Raw genomic sequence first — 20,132 nt, forward strand, 5'->3', positions numbered from 1 at the left:
CCCTCAAAAAAAAAAAAAAAAAAAAAAAAAAAAAAAAAAAAAAGAAAAATCCATTTAAGTAATAACTATGGCGGAGACCCCTTGGGCTCAGAGGCTTGGGGAGCCTCTTGCCCTGGCTTCAAAAAGGACTCGGGCCCACCAGCTTCCCTGGGCCTCAGTTTCCCCATTCATACCTGAGGGGCAGAAGTTAGATGCCTTCTATAGGCCTTCCAGTTCTGCCTTTTAAACCCTTCTTTCAACACAAGACTTGGATTCCCCTGCCCAGGCCTGCCCTCCTGCCTCTCCTGTTCAGAGACCCTGCAAGAGTCATGGGAACCTGGGTCCATCCCCTGCATCAGAAAGATGGAGAAACTGAGGCACAGAGTGGGCGGGACTTGCCCAAGACAAGTGAGTGAGTGGGGAAGCTGGCCAAGGTCCCAGGGCTCCTCTCCTCTCCAGTGCCAGGAAGTGAGGACCCAGGGAGTACGTTTGGGTACCCAATCTGGAATTTGCTGAGAAAAGTCTATGGAGGTCACAGGGATGAAGTCAGCAGGACTGCAGGGCACCGAGGCACTGGTGAGCCATCGAGGGAAGGTGAACTAGGTTCTGCTGCTCAGCATAAGCTGGGGGAAGGGGCCTGGAACTTCCCGAGGTACTAAACATGTGTTTGTGATCTCATTTAATCCTCAGCAGCCCTGCAGCTTTCGGGGATACTGGCCCCTTTTGCAGATGGCCTCAGGGACGGTCCTGATTTGCCCTGAGGCTGAAGATCCTCTTTGGACTGCATGGTGGGGAGGGGAGGGCTGTGCCCCTGGCAGCATGTGGCGTCCAGCTGGCCTGGCCATGATGGTGGGCGTGGCCATGGTGGTGGGCGTGCAGGCCGCTGGTGAAGGGCTCGCACTGGGTTTCATGAGCAGGGGTCGGGGACAGGTAAGCAGGGCCAGGAGGCAGGAGTCCTGAGTTCCTGGCCAGGCTTTGCTATAGATCCACAGTATGATTTGGCCTCAGTTTCCCTAACTGTCCAAGGATGGCCTGGACATACTAGAATCCTCACACAAGTCAGACCCTTGAAAGCAGATGAGGTCACGGAAATCCTTGGACTTGGGAGTCCCACAGTCCTGGGCTCTATCGTGCTGTAGGGCTGAGCCACTGAAGTGCTTTCAGCCTCACTTAGTGCCTCTGTAAAATGGGGCTAAGGGGTGCAGGGAGGAGCTAATGAGATGCCATCTGCACATGCAGCTCTGACCAAGTGGCCATCCCTGCCATTCACGGTCCTTTCTCCATCTGTGAAAAGGGGACAACAAGGCCTGCCCGAGTTGTTCTGTGACCACAGAACAGAAATGTATGGAGCAACAAGCACAGTGTCTGCAACACAGATTGGTAGAAAGTTCATTCACTTACGGGTCCACTCACCCCAGTCCTTTGGGCAGTGAGGTGAGGAATGAATGAAAACCTGATAGTAATGAATGCTGGAGGAAACTGTTCTAGCGGCTGCGGTGGGTATGGGTGGGAGTCCCCGTTACATCCAAGCAGATGAGCCCTTAGGATAGGCTTCTGTTGACCACAGCACTCTCCACACCCTGGAGGGAGGGACAGCCTGAGGAACATGACAGATGGGGACTCAGCACCAGGTCACCTCCACCATTTTATAGATGGGAACAGCTGAGGCTAGAGAGGCACTGACTTTCCCAATGTCCCTAAGTGAGTTTAGTGCTAGAGCCAAGGCCAGAACTCAGAGCGCCTGACTCCTAGTTCAGTGCTCCTTCTGCTTGGACAACCCAAACCCCGGTGGACCCCCTGGAGGAGGAAAGCGAGACAAACTCCAAGCAGCTGGCGAGGGAAGGGCTGAGGATGAGGACGGTGTGAGGCACGTCAGGTGTGGGCCAGTCAGGGCCCGTCCCCCCGCACCCCCCACCATCGGGGCACGCTGGGTGGCCCTTTTCCGGCCAATGGTACAAGCACAACTATCTGGGGCTGGGTGGGGTGGGTGGTTACCTGTCTCCCCACTTCACTGTTGTGTAGACGCATCAGTTTATTGGCTTGGGATCCTGTTTTTTTCACCTTCATAGGAGCATCGGAAAACTTGGCCCCCATGAGGAGCCCGTAGCTGAGGTTGTCCGCACATCCTCCCCAGCGGTTCCCGGGCCCGGGTGGCTCACCTGGGACGGGGCCGCAGGAGCAGCCCGGCAGGTCGCCGGAGGTGCAGGCCCGGGCGATGGCGTGGCTGATGGCGGCGGCCGACAGCGCATACACGAAGGCCGACTCCCGGGTCCCTGGGGGTGGGAGGGAAAGGTCAGCTGCCCAGGTCAGAGGTCCTCCTCCTTCGCCCACACCTTCATGTAACCAAGGTGGCGCCAGCAGGGGTCGGCACTAGGGCCATTGAGCTGTCACCCCTGCTTCCCCAATTCCTTCCGAATATACCAGCCGACAGCCACACTCGACCCACACCCACAGGCATGCCCTTGCCCACGTCCTCCTACTCACACTCACAGCTCTGGGCTTTCACCCACTTGCCCTGCACTGGCGTTAGGGGATGCTTTACAGTAGTGAAGCCCAGGCTCTGAGCTCCTGATGCACCAGACAAATGCACAAAGGGCCTGCTGTGTGTGGACCCGTGTCCCCCTGAAGGATGTGTTCAAGTCCTGACCCCTGGACCTGTGAGCATAATCTTATGATGAAGTGGGGTCTTTGCAGATGTAATGGGGCTTAGACAAGGTCATATCAGATCAGGGTGGGCCCTAGGCCAGTGGCTGGTGTCCTTGTAAAAAGGGAATTTTGGATACACAGACACACAAAGAGGGAGCTTGCCCTGTGATGACAGAGGCAGAGACTGCAGTGACGCAGCTGCAAGCTAAAGAATGCCAAGGATGGCCAACTGCCACCAGGAGCTAGGGACGGGCCAGGAAGGATCCTCCTTGGCACCTTCAAGGGGAGCACGGCTCTGCTGACACCTCGATTTTGGACTTCCGGCCTCCAGAACTTCGAGACAATACACATCTGTTGTTTGCAAGCAGCTAGTTGTGGCCCATTGGACAGCAGCCCTGAGAAACAAATAGGGCACTCAGGAGCCTCAGCTGCGGGGTCCTGGCCATTGGTCCGAGCCCTGGTTCTGTCTCCTAACTAGCAAGCCACTTTCCCTTCTCCAGCCTCAGTTTCCTTAACTGTAGAATATGGGTGATAACACCTACCTCACAGGCTGGCTCTGGAGTTCAAATAATTCAGGAAGAAAGGAATTTGTCAAATATTAGCTGCTACTGTTTAGGACCCACAAGAAAAGTTATTACAGTGCAGGAGAGAGATTGCACCTACTGGGGCACTTCTGTCTGTCAAAAGCCTCCCTATTGTACATGGGTCCCCCAGACACCCCCCACCAGAAGCCACCACCTGCAGGAAGTCTTTGAGATGTTCTGTCTTTACACTGCTTTGTGCATGGTGCAACAGTTTCAGCAGCCCAGTTCAGTGTTACCTGTGGCACACCTGTCTGCCCTGAGGGTGGGCTCTATAGCATTCTTGTTTCTAGACTCCCCTCCCAGGAGCCTCCCTGACATGTGGCCTCAAGTACAGCAGGCCACAGCCCTGGCTCATTCCTTCATTCATGCATGGGGGCACACAGGTACATGTGCTGGTCTTCAGGCTCCCCTGCACTGATATTGCCACTCATCTGTGTTTACTTATTTGTGAATTCATGCCTACACACCCATCTTATGATTAATTCATCCACCCATACCCCATTCATCCATGCCTGTATCCACCCGTCATTCATCCATGAATCCATCATCCATCCGCCCATGAACCCATCCCTCCATCTAAACACACACAGATCGATGCCTGAATTCCTTCACCCGCACCCACACGCATTTAGCAGCTTTGCCAGCTCCTACCTCTCTCCAGGTCAAGCAAATAGTTGGGGGCGAGCTCGATGGAGGAGCAGTTCCAGCGCATGTCGGCGAAGGCCCGGCGACAGGCCTTCATGACCTCACGGGCAGCGTGCACCACCGTGTGCATGAGCTCCAGGTTGCTGCGGCACAGCTGCACCTGTGCAGACACCAGGCCCTCCAGCTGCTTGCAGTGTTGCGTCTGGTTCAGTGCCAGGGCTGCTGGTGTCTTGGACAGTGCCCTGCACACCATGGAAAGGCCATGACCGATGGAAGGAGAGACAGGGTTGTCAGGGGCCACATGGCCTCCAACCGCCCTTCTGACCCCAGCCTTTCCTTCAGTGGACTTTGCCTCCTGGTTTCCTGGCTCCTTCCAAGAAAGGCTCCCAAAGTGCCGGCTGGCAGAGCAGTGGATTCCCCTCCCACCCCGTGTGCCTTGGGCGCATCACTGTCCCTCTCTGGGCCTCAGGCCCTATTCATAACACAGGATCACAACCCCCAGCCTACCTAAGCTTTATGATAATTATACGAACAAAACAGCGCTATAGTTCACAAAGCTCACCACCACCACCTGATTTAGTTCTCACACAGCTGTGAATTATTAGTCTTTATTCAACATTCATTCAACACTGAGCAGCTATGTGCCAGAAACCATGCGAAATGCTAGATTCTTATAATCACAATAATTATATATACTATTAACTGAAGCCTTACTAGATGCGCAACATGAGGTTGGAGTTTTCCATCATTGTTTCATGTGATTACTAAACCCATTTATTATGTTGTAAAGTCCCATATCCATGCAAGGAATTCCTAATAAAGGATTAAAGAGCCACTCAGTTTTGTAATGACCTGGAACTTGAAAACTGTAGTACCTAATCCAGACTTGGCCATTAACTCGTTGTGTGATGTTTGATAGTTCATTGCCCCTCTTCGGGCCTCTGTGCTTGTACTTATAAACTGTATTTCCCAGAATGGGCTCCAGTGAGACACTGACAAAAGGGATCCATTTGGGGAACACAATGTACTATGTCCCTGCTTGGAGAGTCAGGATGCATATTTACATTTTAAAGGCCCTGAGAAGTCCTGCAGCAAAGCAACAGGCTTGGTTTTGTTTAACTCAGGGAGTCTATTGAGTATATTGAGCACAGAGCCCTTTGCTTGAGGCTGCTGACCTCATCCATGCTTTGGGAAATGTTAGCCTAGTGGGTCTCTATGAACCCTGGTGATGTTAGAGGACCCAAGAGCCTCCCAGATCCCAGCTCTGGGCACCTCGGTTCCAAGACTCTAGGACCAGGCTCCTCCTGGATCTGCTGTTCTCCTAGGCCTTCTCTGAGGGGCAGGCTGCATCGACGGCACTTAAGGACCCCACAACCCTAAAAGACTCCATATGGACTCACTCCCAGTCCCCCCACCCAAGCAGGGGCCGTCTGGAACCCAGGGTCAGCTGGCCTTCAGCAACCCAGCAGAGACCCAGGAGGGACAGGGAACCAAGAGGGGCCATTGTGCAGCCAGAAGTGCTGAGTGCCCCACCTGCTGTGGCCCCAGCGGCTCTCGCCCAGGGTCAGGGCTGAGACCTGGCAAGGTAGAGATCCTAGAACCCCTGAGCTGAGTTCTGAGGGAGGCAGCCCATTGCCAAGGGCACTGCATAGGCTTGGGTAGACTCCAGGCTAGTCACTCCCCTTGCTACCTTGAGCAAGTCACTTAACCTCTCCTCTCCCACCAACCTCCCAGTATTAACTGAGGGCTTAAATCAGACAATGTGTGTCACACGTTCTGCCCAGGGCTGACGCTCTGTGGTCAGTGGTCAGTGATGGAAGCTACTACAATTACCACCTTGGTGGTCTTTTCCTACCTGGGGGCAGCCTCTCTGGACCTGCCTAGTCAAGGCCAAGAGCTGCCACTTGACATTCAGAGCCCCTCAAAGCCTGGCCTCCCAGCTCTCCCCAGCCTCCCATCCTCATCCTGACATCCAGCTATACCAGGTTCTTGACTTCTCTGAAAGGAACTTTCTTGCCACCATGCCTTTGCCCAAGCTTTTCCTGATGCCAGGAATGCCTTTCCCCCTGCTTCTGGACATGAATGAATAAATGAACTTGATCTACTTGTGGAAGAAGTATTTTCTAAGCACCAACTCTTCCCAGACTCATTTGGTAATGAACATGACATAGATCCTTTCCTCAAGGATCCCCTAGTCTAACGGCTGGATGAAGCTATCAACAGTTATAAATCAATGACCCAGCTGTTCTCGCTCCTGGCCTGGCCCCAGGAAGAGCACAAGCTTTCGACACCAGCTGTGTGACCTAGGTAAGTTACCCAACCTCTCTGGGCTCCATGTTGCTCATCTGTTATAAAGAAATGATAAGGCCAGGCACGGTGGCTTACACCTGTAATATCCCAGCACTTTGGGAGGCCAAGGCGGGGGCAGATCATCTGAGGTCAGGAGTTTGACACCAGCCTGGTGAACATGGTGAAACTCTGTCTCTACTAAAAAAATACAAAAATTAGCCAGGCATGGTGGTGCATGCCTATAATCCCAGCTGCTCAGGAGGTTGAGGCAGGAGAATTGCTTGAACCCAGGAGGCAGAGGTTGCAGTGAGCTGAGATCGCACCACTGCACTCCAGCCCGGGCAACAGAACGAGACTCTGTCTCAAAAAAATAAAATAAAATAAAAAGAGAAATAATTACTACTTCAAAAGGCTACGATGAGGCTGGGGGTTGTTGCTCATGTCTATGATCTCAGCTACTCTGGAGGCCAAAGTAGGAGAATCCTTTGAGGCCAGGAGTTCAAGACCACCCTGGGCAACATAGGGAGATCCCCCGACTCTACCAAAAAGTAAAAAAGTAAAAAAGTTAGCCGGGTGTTGTGGTGCATGCCTGTAGTCCCAACTACTTGAAGGGATCACTTGAGCCTGGGGGTTTGAGGTTACAGTGAACTATGATTGCACCGCTGTACTCCAGTCTGGGTGACACAGTGAAACCCTGTCTACTGGAAAAAAAAAAAAAAAAAGGCTATGGTGAGACTTAAATAACAGAACGTAGGTAAAGTGTTTTAAACATTCATAGATGTGTAATCTCAGCACTTTGGGAGGCCGAGGAGGGTGAACCATGAGGTCAGGAGATCAAGACCATCCTGGCCAATGTGGTGAAACCCGGTCTCTACCAAAATACAAAAAAATTAGCTGGGTGTGGTGGTGTGTGCCTGTAGTTCCAGCTACTTGGGAGACTGAGGCAGGAGAATCGCTTGAACCTGGGAGGCAGAGATTGCAGTGAGCCGAGATTGTGACACTGCACTCCAGCCTGGCGATAGAGCGAGACTCCATCTCAAAAAACAAAACAAACAAAAAATTCATGGATGAAGCTAAGTCCCCCTCTTGTTGCCTAGCAAGTGCTGGACCAGACAGAGTGAGAAGGTCTGGGTTCTCACTCAAGCTCTGTCCTCTATGTGCTGGGCAAACTTGGGCAAACTATTGCCCCTCTCTGGGCATCAGCTACAACGTGGGGACCTCTCAGGGTCTTGCCAAGGCTGAATGATATGTGCTATGATAAGTACTCAATACGTTCCTTCACTTCCTCCTGCCTCTCATGCTCTGCCATGCCCACCCACCCTATAACCCCCCAAAATAAAAACCTTCCCAGAGACCCAGAAAGCAGGGCCTGGTGCCTGTGGTTAGGGCAGTGCGACTCCCCCTGTGTAAGATCAACTGTGGTGTCCAGGGCAGTCTCCCCTCACTGCCACCCCCTAAACTATGAGCCGGGAAACGTTTGGTGTGTCTAGATGCCAGCATATGGCACAGGGTGGGCCACACAGCAGCCCTCAGATGCGGTTTCTTGACCTAAATGAACTACTCTGGCCTGCCCTGGCCTCACCTTCTTGGGGAACCTGTTGCTGAACCCTGCCGTAATTCCTGGCGGGCTGTGACCAGACAGAGGCACACGTCATCACCTCAGTGTGTTTCCTGGTTGTCAGCAGCCCCTCCACCTCCACCCAGCAAACCTTGTCCCTGCATAAGGTGTCATCGCAGGGTAACAGCCCCACATGGGCATGGCCCTTCCTGGTTGACACAGCCTCCCACTTCACACCTCAGAGGGCGGCCCGGAGGGGATGATCAGCTCTGCTTTAGGGGCTGTGCTTGTCCAGCACCCCCCAGCAGGCCCCGTCATCCTTCTCAGTGAGGCTGTCAGTCCCTGCAGGCACTGGGGTCACTTCTCTCTGGGTTCCCACTCTGCTTTACTCTGGGTGGTCCCCACCCAGCCCGTCCTGAGCCCGCTCTGCCGCTCGCCCTCGCCCAAGTTTCCTCCCGCTCCTTCTGAGCCAGCTTCCTCCATTTTCAAATGAGAAGGATGACGTGGGCGACAGCACATCAGCGTGTGGCCTAGCAGCAGGCTCATGGCACATGGTGGGCGTTCAGGCAGCGAAGGCGGCCTCCCATGTCTTTCCCTGGGCTCCAGCTCAAGCCACGGGGTGGGACGATGGGGGCCGAGCCTCTTCCCGGAGAGTTCAGTGCAGACAGCTTGTGAGTGCTGGGTGCTGCAGCTCTCAGGGAAGGGAGACTGGTGTTCCTGGTGCCTGGGTCTCCTTGGCTGGGACCCTGGGGTGAGCCCTGGAGCTACCTTGGGTCTCAGTTCCTCCAACCTCCTGAGAAGGCTGAGGGAGAAGGTGCTGTCAGAGCACCTTCCAGATGAAGCTCAGACTCCCCAGGTGGCCCGAGGGTAAATGAGAAGCAGATCCAGAGGCCTTGGTGGGCACAGAGCAGTGTGAAGGCCCAGGGGCCCGCCTTGGAGGCTGAGGCTGGGACAGGAGCAGGCTGCCATGCGTGCCAGGGAGGCCACCCGCCCACCGGGGCTGCAGGCAGAGATCGCAGGCGGGAGGCAGCAGATTCCACTCCCGAGGAGGGCTATGCGGTCATCTGGTAATTAGTGGTAATGACCGTTTCCAAATAAATCCCCCTTGGGGAGGTAATCAAGGATTAGGACGGGAGGCGGGGGAGTTCTCCTTGTGGACATCTCGCTCGCTTCACTCCAACAGACCCCTAATTGGAAACATTTCAGTTTATCTGGGGGTGGGGGCCTGGGGGAGAGGGTGGAAGAAAGGACAGGAGGGAACGCAGAGTTCACAGGCAAGGCCCAAGCTCAGCGCCCTACCAGGGTGGCGAGGCCTCCTCTCATTCAGGAGTTGGGGGCCTTGCTGGGACTGGCTGGGACAGAGACCTGGGTTCAAGCTCTAGCTCAGCAGCTCTCTCCCTATGTGACCTGGGGCAAGTCACTGCCCCTTGCTCCACCTCCATTTCCCCATCCATACTGCTCAATGCCCAAGAACAATGTAGGCTCTGACATTGGTAACACAAGCTGTCAAATGACTTCACTGAGGTACTTTCCTGGTGGTGCCAGCAACTCTACCCTCAGGCCGCTCTGGGGGACCTGGCCCAGGTAAGGCACCCTCAAAGGAGGGCTTCCTTCCTGGACCTGCACTTCACAGCATCCCTCTCCCTCTAGGCACAGGGGTCAGGTCACATGAAAAATTCTAGGCCAGAGACCTGGGAGCTGGGTTCAGGCTCCTTTAAGTGACCTGGGCCCCAAGGTCCCTCTCTGCAGTTCTGCAGCCCGGCCGCCCACGGTGTGGAATGATATTGCCAGCTCATTTCCAGGCGAGGCTTCGGCAGAGCTGGGCTCAGAGGGCCTCAGAAGGTGCCCCCACCAGTGCCACCCAAAATGTAGCCTGGCAGCTACCAGGAGAGAGATGGGATGAGGTCAACAGGTGGGGTGGGAGAGACCCTGATGCCCACATCTGTGCTTCTGGGGTGAGGAGGAGGCTGGTGAGGGCTTCGGGCTGGCTTAGGGACTCAGTATTGCCCTGGAATACCTGTGCTTCTGCATCTGTGGAGCCTGCTGACCCTGAGGTGGGAGAACAATGGAGTTGAGGAGACCCTGTTCTCCCAGACAGACTTTTGTCCCTCCCTTGCCCATGCCCCTTTGGGCTTTCCTGGGCCCACCTCATCCTGGTGCCCACGTGGCAGGGAGGATGGGGCAGGAACCCGGGCTGTAGGCCACCCAGGCAAGCCCAGCCTCTCCCCAGGCTTCCGTCTGTTCCCCTGGGGTAACCATGGGGAACCTCTCCCTCCATGATTCCTCAACTAACTCCTCAATTAGGCGCCAGGTCCAGGAACCAGGGGGAGGTCTAGGAACTTTGGAAGTGCCCCTTCCTCACCAGCCACCCCAGCTTGGGGCTGCAGCTGCCTGTCCAGGAAGAAGAAGCCCCTGGGGCCCCATAGCCTGAGAGTCCTCCTATTCCCTCCTAGGCTTTGTCCCAGGACTCCAGAGTGAAGAGGGATCCATCCAGCCCTTGTCCCCACTGTGTAGATAGAGAAATGGAGGCTGATGAAGGGCCTGGAGCCTGCAGATCCAGCCCTGCCTAGAAATGACACTGGGTCCCCTTCACACCCGACTGCCCAGACCTCAGAGGTGGAAGCCCATCCCCTTGGCCCCACACATGCTGACCCACCTGTGCAGCCCATCTTGCAAGGTAAAGCCCTAACAGGCCTTGGTCTGACGCTTCTCAACCAAGAAGCCAAAGGGGAGCTGCCACAGCGTCACCAGCTCCCATTATGCAAGTGGGGAAACTGAGGCCTGGAAAGGGCAGGGCTTACCCAGATCTGTACACAGCCAATCAGAGGCAGAGACAAGCTAGACCCCAGGACTCCCGCATCCCGAGGTAGGGCTCCTTCTACCTCTATCTTAGAGCTGAGGAAACTGAGTCTCAGAAAAGCTAAAGCGATTGACCTGCAGAACTCAGGCTGGGCTTCACAGTCCCAGTCTGGCACCCTACTCTGCAGCACCATGGCCCTCTAGAGCCTCCTGGCCCCACCTCCGTGGGAGTGGCAGATGTGGGACTGCCCAGGGAAGGGGGCGGCCTGTATGGATGTTCCCAGCCAGCCTGGGCCTTTCCTCTCACCCCATCGCTTCCATGGTTCACAGGAGAGTGGGACTCCCCTCAAACCCTCCCGCTACCCAGGGAAGCCAAGAAGGGGGTGGGCAGCCTAGACCTGGGACCCCGAATACTTGAGGGGCTGGGAGTCTTCTGGTGCCTGGCCTGGGTGGAGGTAAGGTAGGGAAGGATCCCCAGGTTATTTCTGGGCAGGTGCCTCTATGGGCAGCCAGGTTCTGATCCCCTCTCCCCAGCCCCCATCCCACCAGCTCAGCCTGCGTCTCACGCACCCACCAGGTGAGCATTCCAGGCCACTGGGCCATGTTGGCTTTCAGTTCCTGTGTCAAGCGCCCCTTTCATCTCCAGCTCACTCTCCAAAGCCCAGGCCAGCAGAGGCTCCTGGGCGAGTCCCCGGCTTTCCAGCCTTACTGAACAGTTTTCTGCTCCCAGCTGTGCTGGGGCTCACTGTGCCCAACAGGCCACAGAGCCAGGCAGCTTAACTCAAACCCTGCCTCCTCTGAGCTGTGACACCCTGCTACAGTCCCCCATGCCTCTGTTTCCTCTTCTGTGCAATGGGGGTAATAGCAGCACCCACCTCACAGGGTGGTTGGGATATTTAAATGGAACAATATACATAAAGCACTTAGAACGGTGCCTAGCACGCAGTGAGGCTGTGTGTGTGTAGACATATATGTACATATGCATACATATATGCACGTGGCCTACACATGTGTATCTATATCTACACATATACAATGTACACATAGATAATTGTTATTCTTACACTCTACCCCTTTTCCCACCTCTCTTTAATCCTCTCTTGCTAGACTATCACCTTCTCATAAGAGTGCAGTATGATCTAAATTAAATGACCCAGGCTCTTGGAGCAGCGTCTGGGGCACTTAGGAGTAGGCTCTTGTGGTGCCTGGTTTCTCCAGGTCTCCCCGCATGCACTGTACGGCCTCCGGGGCTTCTGCTCATGCTGTGCCTCTCGCCTAGGATGCCTGCTTTGCATTCCATCTCTGACCATCCAGATCCTCCCTGTCCTTCCAATCTTGGCCCAGGCACCTTTCTTACGTAGAACTGACCACTCCTCCTCTGGGCTGCCATGCTCCCTCTGCTAGGACACAGACCATAGTCCACTTTGTATTTCTATGTGTCCATCTCCCCCAAGAGGCTGGGGGCTTCTTTAAGGCACACAATGAGTCGCACCCATTTCTGTGGCAGCCTGACTGCAGTGGGGACAGAAGACATGGATATCAGGTTTAGCCAGCCGTCCATCCCACCACATGCCAGCATGGGGGCTTGTGTGCATCACACCCTTTGCAGGGCCTCAGTGTTGCCACTGTGGAGCAGGGATGAGCGTAGTGACCCTACAGGACTCTCATAGGCAGCAAATGCCACCCAAGCCCAGGGCAAGGCCTCTGACGCTCCTTCAGCCAATCCTCTCCTTCCCTGGACCTTAGCATCCTTATCTGTAAAATAGCGGTGGTGGATGAGAGAGCTTGGACTCGCTGATCGGAGGTCCCTGCCAGCTGGAACAGTGCTGGGTACCCCGTAGCAAAACGAAGGTGGCTGATTTCTCACAGAACTCCTCAGGGACAGCTGGGAAAAGCTAGTGCCCAGGGCCGGGAGACCGCTGAGACCAGGCTTCTTCTTGTAAACAAGAAAGGCAGGAAGACGGGGTTCCCTCCTCGAATCATCAATTAATCAATAACTTGGCCCGAGAAGGGGCAGGGCCAGTGACCTCCAGACTGTTTGCTGGTGGCGCAGCCACTATCACTCTGTCTTCCAACTAATTCACAAATCCTCTGCAGCGCCCTCCCCAGCCCCCACAATCTGCCCCCTGCTGTCTTATCTGCAGGCTCCCTGCCCCAGCCCCAAACTCCAGATCCTTGTCCTGTCCTGGACTTTCCCTCTGAGTGAGGCCCTCTGCCCACAGCGTCCTCCTCTCCATTCCCCAAACCAGCCAACTCCCGGCAGTGCGTCAGTCACTAGGGGCACAGCCCCGGAAAAGCTTCCTGGTGTCTCAAATCTGTGTCCCCACCAGGTGGGCTTCCTTCCTCTAGGACCCCAGAACCCCCCTCTGGTTTCTCCTCCAGCACTTGGACACTTGTGGAGTTATTTACAGCCTGGGCTTATCTCTCTTAGCTTAGAGGGCAGCTCCTCCAGGAAGGGGCTGGCATTTACTCCTCTCTTCACCACTTCCAGCCCCCTGAGCAGGCACTCCCTTCAGCTCGGCACCAAGCCTCTCTCTCCCTCTTACCCCTGCCTGAATAATTTCTATCTAAAGGAATGCCCTGCACATGTGCACAGCGGCATCTGACAGCTTCTGAGGTCCTTTCAGGAGCCTCTTCTCATCTGATTTCAGTGAGGTGGAGAGTCTCACCCTCCTGTGACAGAGGAGGACAAGGTGGCCCCAAGAGGTAGAGTGACACTTTCCCAAGGTCACCCAGGTGGAGGGGTCAGGAGTGTCTCAGCGGAACTCCCGCTAAAGTCAAGGAGACTGACTGACAAGGAACGCTCCTGGGCTGGCCGCTCTGGATTGCACCCCCTGAACAGAATGTCTTTTTCCATCTGCCCCTGCTGAGGTGGCCAGAAACTCCGCGGCCCTTGCGCCACCGTCAGCTGCACAGGACCAGGCGCTTCCGTCGCGGTCCACGCCCGTCCCACTCCCTCTTCGCAAGCCTCCGGGAGGTAGGGACATTTTACAAACGGAGGCTTAGGGATGATTTGCCCACGACCGCCAAGCCAGCTTGGGCTCCCGGGTCTTGGTACGCTCGCACCATCCAGGGGACCCCATAACGCCCTCCGCCGCCCCAGTCCCTGGCCTGTGCGCGTGGATGCGGGGTCCCTACTCACAGCCACTTGATGCCATAGCATACGCCGGTCTGGAGCGCCAGGGCGAAGAGCAGCGCCTCGCAGACCTGCGGTCGCGCCCTCATCGTCGCGCAGCGGGCGCGCCCGGGGTCACACCCAGGAGGAGCCGCGCTGAAGTCCTTCGCCTGCACGGCCGCTGCTGGTCCTGAATGCCGCCTGCAGCCGGGAAGAGCGGAGGCGGCGGGTTAAGGCCGCGCGCGGGCGGGGGAGGCGTTTTATTCAAATTACAAAGGAGGGGTCGGGGCCCGGGGAGGCCTAGCGCAGCGGGCGTCCCCTCCCGCTTCGCCTGGCCCGGGGACGCGTCCCGCGCCTGGCTCGAATTAGGCGCGGCCGAAGGCGTGTCCCCTGCGGGGCCTGGGGCCCTAACGCGCTTTCGCGCCCCTCCGGCCGGGGCAGCCGAAAGGAGGGACAGGAGGCGGCAGAACCGGAGACCCCCAGAGAGACCGGGCAGACACAGCGAGAGGGACAATGACGCTCAAGAGGACAAGGCTGAGAGCCACGGAGGCAGAGGGGAAACCCGGACAGACGCAGACGTGGGACGGAAAGGAGAGGAATGAGGAATCAGGAGTCCGGACAAGGCAGCAGCGTCGAGGCCCCGGTGCTGGGGCTTATCCCCGCGATACTGATCATTAGTTATTAGGGCCTCGGCAATTCTCTTTGCCAACCGTGCCTCAGTTTACCTCCTCAGTACGCTGGGGCAGTTCGGCACAGTTCCGCTTTTATAAAGAACGTTCCCTGGCTGGGAAGGGTGGCTCACGCCCGTAATCCCAGCACTTTGGGAGGCCGAGGCGGGCGGATCACCTGAGGTCAGGAGTTCGAGGCCAGCCTGACCAACATGGCAAAATCCCGTCTCTACTACGAATACAAAAAATTAGCCGGGCATGGTGGCGGGCGTCTGTAATCCCAGTTACTTGGGAGGCTGAGGCAGGAGAACCGCTTGAACCCGGGAGGCGAAGGTTGCAGTGAGCCGAGATTGCACCTCTGCACTCCAGCCTGGGCGACAAGAGCGAAACTCCGTCTCAAAACAACAACAACAACGACGACAAAAAAAACTTTCCTAACACGATCGTATCTGCTCCTCCCAGCACCCCGTGAGGTAGGTACTGTCACTGCCTGATCTTACAGATGAGGAAACTCAGGTGCAGAGGTAGAGTTGTTCAGCTAGGGAGCGGCAAGCCGGGTGTCCGGCGAAATCAGGAAATGGGGCTTGCTCGGGGCCCCTCTTTCTCGCTGTGGGAAGGGGAGGATGGGAAACGGGATGGTAGGGCTCTTTGTACAGGGAGGATTCGGAGTCTCCAAGACAGTCTTTAGCCGCCCCACTTTGGAGGGTGCGGGTGGGGGCGTGCGAGCCGGGACTGGGCAGCCCAGCCTTGGTGAAGCGGGGAAGCTCGCGGGGCTGGCGCGGTGTTGCCTCTGGCCTCCAGGCGGCGCCCGCGGGCCGCGAAGGAGCCGCTGCCCCGCCCGCCCGCAGCCCGCGGAGCCGCTTTCTCCGCTTTTTTCCTCCTTCACTTCATTCTCACCTCATTAACTCCCTTCCCAGCTTCTCCCAAATTTACCAACACCTGGCGTTCGCCCGGAGTCAGACACAGCCCCAGCCTCTCTCCTCTCGGGAGGAGCAGAGACAAAGGGATTCCTTCCTAAGGGTTTGGGGAGTTGGAAAAGGAGGCGCCCACGGTAGTGAGGGGCGCTGGAGCAGAAAAGGGACGTTCCTATCTGGCTCTGTGAGCTTGAGCAAGCCCTCAGCCACCCCAGCCTCGGTGTCCCATTTCATAAGAAGGAGGAACGGGGCTTCACCGTGCGTTCCCCGAGGACCCCGTCTCCCTGCAGCCTGCGGGGCTCCGCGCCCCTCTGCTGTTTGCACCGCGACGCCACCTGCGTGGCGCGTTCCTGCGCGTGGGTCGTCAGCGCGCACAGAGGGGAAGCCCCACTGTTTTCTGGAGCCTGTCGGCAAAACTCACAGGAAGGCGAGGAGAAGCCTGGATCTCACGGTTCTTTTCCTCCGCAGAGCCCCTTAGCTAGCGCCCAGCACAAGTGCGCCTGCGACAAACATGCCGTCAAGGCTGGGGGTTTCAGCGGGGTTCCCCGTGTAACCCAGCCCCGTCCTCCCACCCAGCCTGTATCCAACTCCTTTGTCTTCCTGGTTCTGCAAGTTTCCCCGCACTTCTCAGAACAAGAAAAATATCCGCTGGATATGGAGGAGGGAATCAAAACTCCAGTCACCGTCTTCCCCTCTCCCAAAGTGAGCCGCCCCGCGAAGGCACCCGGCATTCCTGAGTGGGGAGGGGGCGGGGGCTGCACGAGGACAGAGGCGCGCGGACTCACAGCGGGGGATCTGTGTCTAGCCTGGTCTTCTAGGGAGAGGAGGAGCGGCCTAGGTCGCACAGCGGACGGGGACCCAAGGCCTCCAGCCCCGCCCGGCTCATTCAGTGCAGCTCCGGCTGTCCCAGGGCTCTCCCTCCGCCGCCCAAGCTCGTCGCGGGGGGAAGCAGCGCCTGGCCCGAGCCTCTGGGTCCTGACGCACTGTTCCTGTCCCTTGTACGAGCGCCCGGGAGAGCCGCGCGGGCCGTGGGGTCACTCTCCGCCTGAGCCTGCGGGTCAGGGTGCACTCGCCTCCCGAAGCCCTCAGTCCGCCAGGGGGCGCTAAGCCGGGGCTCGGGTGGGGGTCGGGATCGCGGCTGCCACCCACATCACGGGCTGGGGGCAAGTCCCCTCCACTTCCTGGGCCCCCGCTTCCCCGTCTGGGGATGGGACGAGGTGTCGAGGGAGTGCCCCCTGTGTCCTGGTCGTTCTATAGGACACTTGCCGTGGGCCGCCCTGACCTGCCCGACCCCTTGCTTGGGGCTGGGCGCGTAGTGGGCCGCGCCAGGCGCAGCACCTTTGGAGAGCCAGCGGTCACCTCCTCGAAGTTAGTCCGAGCTACCCTGCCTGCGGCGGGCCCGGGAGGCGCCCGCCTGGGGCTGTGCACAGGGAGGGCACCACGAGCGCAGCGCCGCCAACAGGTGGTCATAGGCCCGGGCTATGGAGGGCTCTGGAAAGCCCGCTGCTGGGACCAGGCCACGCCAGCGAGGACTTCCGGGGCCTCCCCTACCCCGATGCCCCGCGAGCACCGTGCACCGGGGCCGATTGTCCGCGCGGCGCGCAAGGTCGGCACCGGCGGGTCCCGAAGCCTCCCGCCGCGCAGCTCACGGAGCTGACCCCGCCAACCAGGGACGCCAAGCGACGGCTTCAAGGTTACCTGTGGGCCAGGGAGGCCGGCTTTGACCCCAGCCGCGGCTTTGACCCCAGCCGCGAAGTTTTCAAGAGACGTCTGCTTGGCTGCGCACGCGGCGCCAGGTCACCCGGGAGATGGGTTGTTTTGGAAGTGGGAAGGGTGGGTGGGGGCACTCGAGATCCCTCCTGCTAACCCCCTGGAGGGGGGCCCTGCACGCCCAGGGTCTTGAGGGACACCGAGGCATTTCAGCCCGGGGGCTGGGAGGCGTGGAGCTCGTGCGTGAATTTAGCCAGATGTTCGGGGCGGTTCGAGATGTGCCGCGGGGCCGGGGACAGGGCTTTTTCCTCCCCAGCCCCCAGCCTGGAGCTCAGGTCAGTAAACAAACTCGGTTCTCCCGCTCCCCCCGCCACCCCTGGGACCTGTTCTCAAAGTCAGGCGTCTGCCTCCATCCCCAATTTACTAGGCGCTGCCGCATTTCTCTGCCTTTTGCCACCCTCTCCCCACCACCACACACACCCTCTGTCTCGGGATCCAAGTCCCCCACCCCCGGGGGGTGGCTCGGGCATGACCTCATCCACGGGACGACTGGGAAGGAGGGGGTCGCCTGGGGTACAGGAGCAGAAGAGGGGGGCCGGGCCGGGAAAGTTGGAGGAGGGCCGCAGAAACTGCACAACCCACCCCCGTCCCGCGTCCCCCTAAACCCCGCGTCCCCCTAAACCCCGCGTCCCCAGGCTCCCGCGGCTGCGCTCCGCAAGGGGGAACTCTTCGGAGTGCTGCGGAGGAAAGGTATGCAGGAGCGCTTGGTTTGCTTACCCGCGAGTGGGAGCCCAAGGGGGTCGTGGCGGGTGTGAGAAGCGTCGTCCCCCTCCGACTCGGGCGCCCCCAGCCCTAGCCGGTCCCCGCTGAGCAGCTGCCCGCTGCCCGCAACCACTGCTTACCTTCCGGGGCGCTCGCCAGGCGCGCCCTGCGTGCCGGGGTGCCCTGGCCTGCCCTGGGAGCCGCGAGCGCAGTTTCCAGCGGGCCCGTGCGCACTCCGGCTGGGCTAGCGGCGGAGGCGCCCTCTTCGTGAAGCGGCGCCAGAAGGACGCCAGGGATCCTGGCAAGCTGCGGCCGGCTCAGGACCCGCGCGGAGTCAGGCGCGGACTCCGGCTGCTCTCGGCTGCGCTCAACTCCCGGGGCCTGTGCTCGCCGCTCGCCCGAGCTCTCCTCCTCGCCCGGCGCGATCTCCGGCGCGGGCCTCCCAAACTGCTTTATAAGGCGGGCGGCCGCTTTGATCCGCCCACGTCAGCGCGCCGCAACCCCACCGGGTGGCCCCGGCTGCGCGCTGGGGGTGGGGGCGGGGTCCCCGCGGACGCCACTGACCTGCAGCGCCCGCCGCTCCAGAGAAGTTTGTACTCTGTCGAGTTACAAAGGGGGACTCGCTCACTACAGCTGGTGTTTACTAAGCGTGCGTGCTGCGTGCCTGCGACACGCGTGGGGCCCGGGTAAGGCCCATCTCGAATAGTCGCAGCAACCAGGCAAGGAGCCTCAACTCGCAGGGGGAAGTCAGACTTGGGTCTCAGTCTGGAGCTGGGGCATCCTTAGGTGCTGGTCGCGCAGCGTGGTTACTATAAACGTCTGAGGTCCTGACACCTGCCTTCGTGTCCTAGTCCAGGTCCTTCGGGGGACCGTCTCTTTTGGCCTCTGGTTCCAGTTGTGGGAAAGGAATCAACGATCCTGCAGGAGAAAGAGACACGAGGACTCCGTGCTACAAAGCCCGCTGTAAACCTTAAGTGTGGAGCTGGGCGGCGTCCCAGCCGCTGGGGTGACTGCTGGGGAGTGTTCTGGACACAGGGGAGGCGGAGCAGAGGAGGACTGGGTTTCAGAAGCTAAAGGAGCCTAGAGAGGCGCCTGCTGCACTGTGTAGCCCAGGCTTGTGGTGCTTCTGGGACCACTTCTCCCCATCACTTGGCCTCCCCTGAGGAGACCAGCTGCTTACCCTACAACACCACTACTATTTCTAACTGCCCATCGGGTGCTGTGGGTTCATCTGTGTCTCCCCCTTCTTCTAGGCACCTCAATCCCAGGACGTCCTCAAGGATAACTGGTTCATTAGCAGAAAGGGAAATGGAGACTTAGTGAGGACACGGAGCCTGTCTCAGTTCCCCCAAAATGCCTGACATTCTTTTCCCCATTCTTTGCAGCTGCAGATGAAGTGGCACTCGTAGGCTGCCCCACACCCAGCCACAGGTACCTCCATATACAACACAAACATCTGGGCCTACAGTGCCCACAGCAGCCTCCCAGCCATACCAGCACTCCCACACAGCCAGTCCTCACACACAACCAGGGGCATATCACCCCACAAATGGTTACAAACACACTCGGGAGATACCGGGACACATCATCTGCCCTCACACACAATAGCACAGAGGTGTGAAATGGCCGCACACACGTCATGAAGGGGAGGCTGCACACAGACCACCTGAGCCCACACAGTTGATGTGCAAACATGCACGGGCTTCCATGCACACACAGCTCCCAAGTGTACAATGCCAAACATGTACTCCTGCACACAATCACAGGAATATCCTTTGGAACACACGCTGGGACACCCCCATCTCTTATGCCAGAACACTGGGGCAATCTGATCAAAAAAGCAGTGGAAAGACAGTGGGGCTTGGGGCATTGAGGAAGGGAGGAAGGGGGGGCAGAGGGCAAAGGCCTCCGGGGGCCCAAGAGTGTCCTTAGCTCCCCTGCCTCAGGCCCCCTGGCCACTTCAGTCAGAGCCATTCCAGGTGGCCTCTGTCTGTTTGGGATGCACACCCCTCTGCTCATTTAAGAGGCTCAGTCAGTTGCCTCCAAACATTTCCAGCAGTCCTCCTGCCAGAAATCCTCTGGCTCCCAGCTAGAGTAGAAACAGAAGCAATTTGGAGTCATGTAAACTTGGATTCCAATACAGATTTTGCCCAGTTTTATTTTTAGCTGTGTAATCTTGAGCAAGTTGCTTAAATTCCCCGAGACTTAGTTTTCTCACCCATAAAATGGGAATAATACAATCCCATGGAATCCTCTACTTCTCCAAGATCAGGATTAGTATTCCCATTTCACAGATGTGGAAGCTGAGGCTCAAAAGGGAGCTGATATTTGAACCCAGATCTCTCTGGCTCAGAGTCCACTATGGCTGGTGGCTCCCAGTGAACACATGGGGGAAGGATAGTGACTTTCCATTGTCTTGTGGGGAGTTGAAGGAAACCAGGAGAACATCCCATACTCCTGAAG

The 20,132-nt window shown here is 57.8% G+C and overlaps 1 protein-coding gene across 1 annotated transcript in view; it reads right to left on the reverse strand.

Annotated features, from left to right (window-relative positions):
* WNT11 (Wnt family member 11) overlaps positions 1–18,097 on the reverse strand; it is a 24,766-nt gene extending 6,669 nt beyond the window's left edge. The window contains exons 1-4 of the mRNA XM_025356969.1: positions 17,810–18,097; positions 13,643–13,816; positions 3,861–4,096; positions 1,975–2,252 (exon numbers count right to left, since the gene is read on the reverse strand). Of these exons, the coding sequence (XP_025212754.1) occupies positions 1,975–2,252; positions 3,861–4,096; positions 13,643–13,725 (597 nt within the window). The 5' untranslated portion in view covers positions 13,726–13,816; positions 17,810–18,097. The remainder of the gene's footprint in view (positions 1–1,974; positions 2,253–3,860; positions 4,097–13,642; positions 13,817–17,809) is intronic.
* Between the last annotated feature and the right edge of the window lie 2,035 nt (positions 18,098–20,132).

The sequence above is a fragment of the Theropithecus gelada genome, chromosome 14 (genome assembly GCF_003255815.1).
Source record: "Theropithecus gelada isolate Dixy chromosome 14, Tgel_1.0, whole genome shotgun sequence".
Classification (NCBI taxonomy): domain Eukaryota; kingdom Metazoa; phylum Chordata; class Mammalia; order Primates; family Cercopithecidae; genus Theropithecus; species Theropithecus gelada.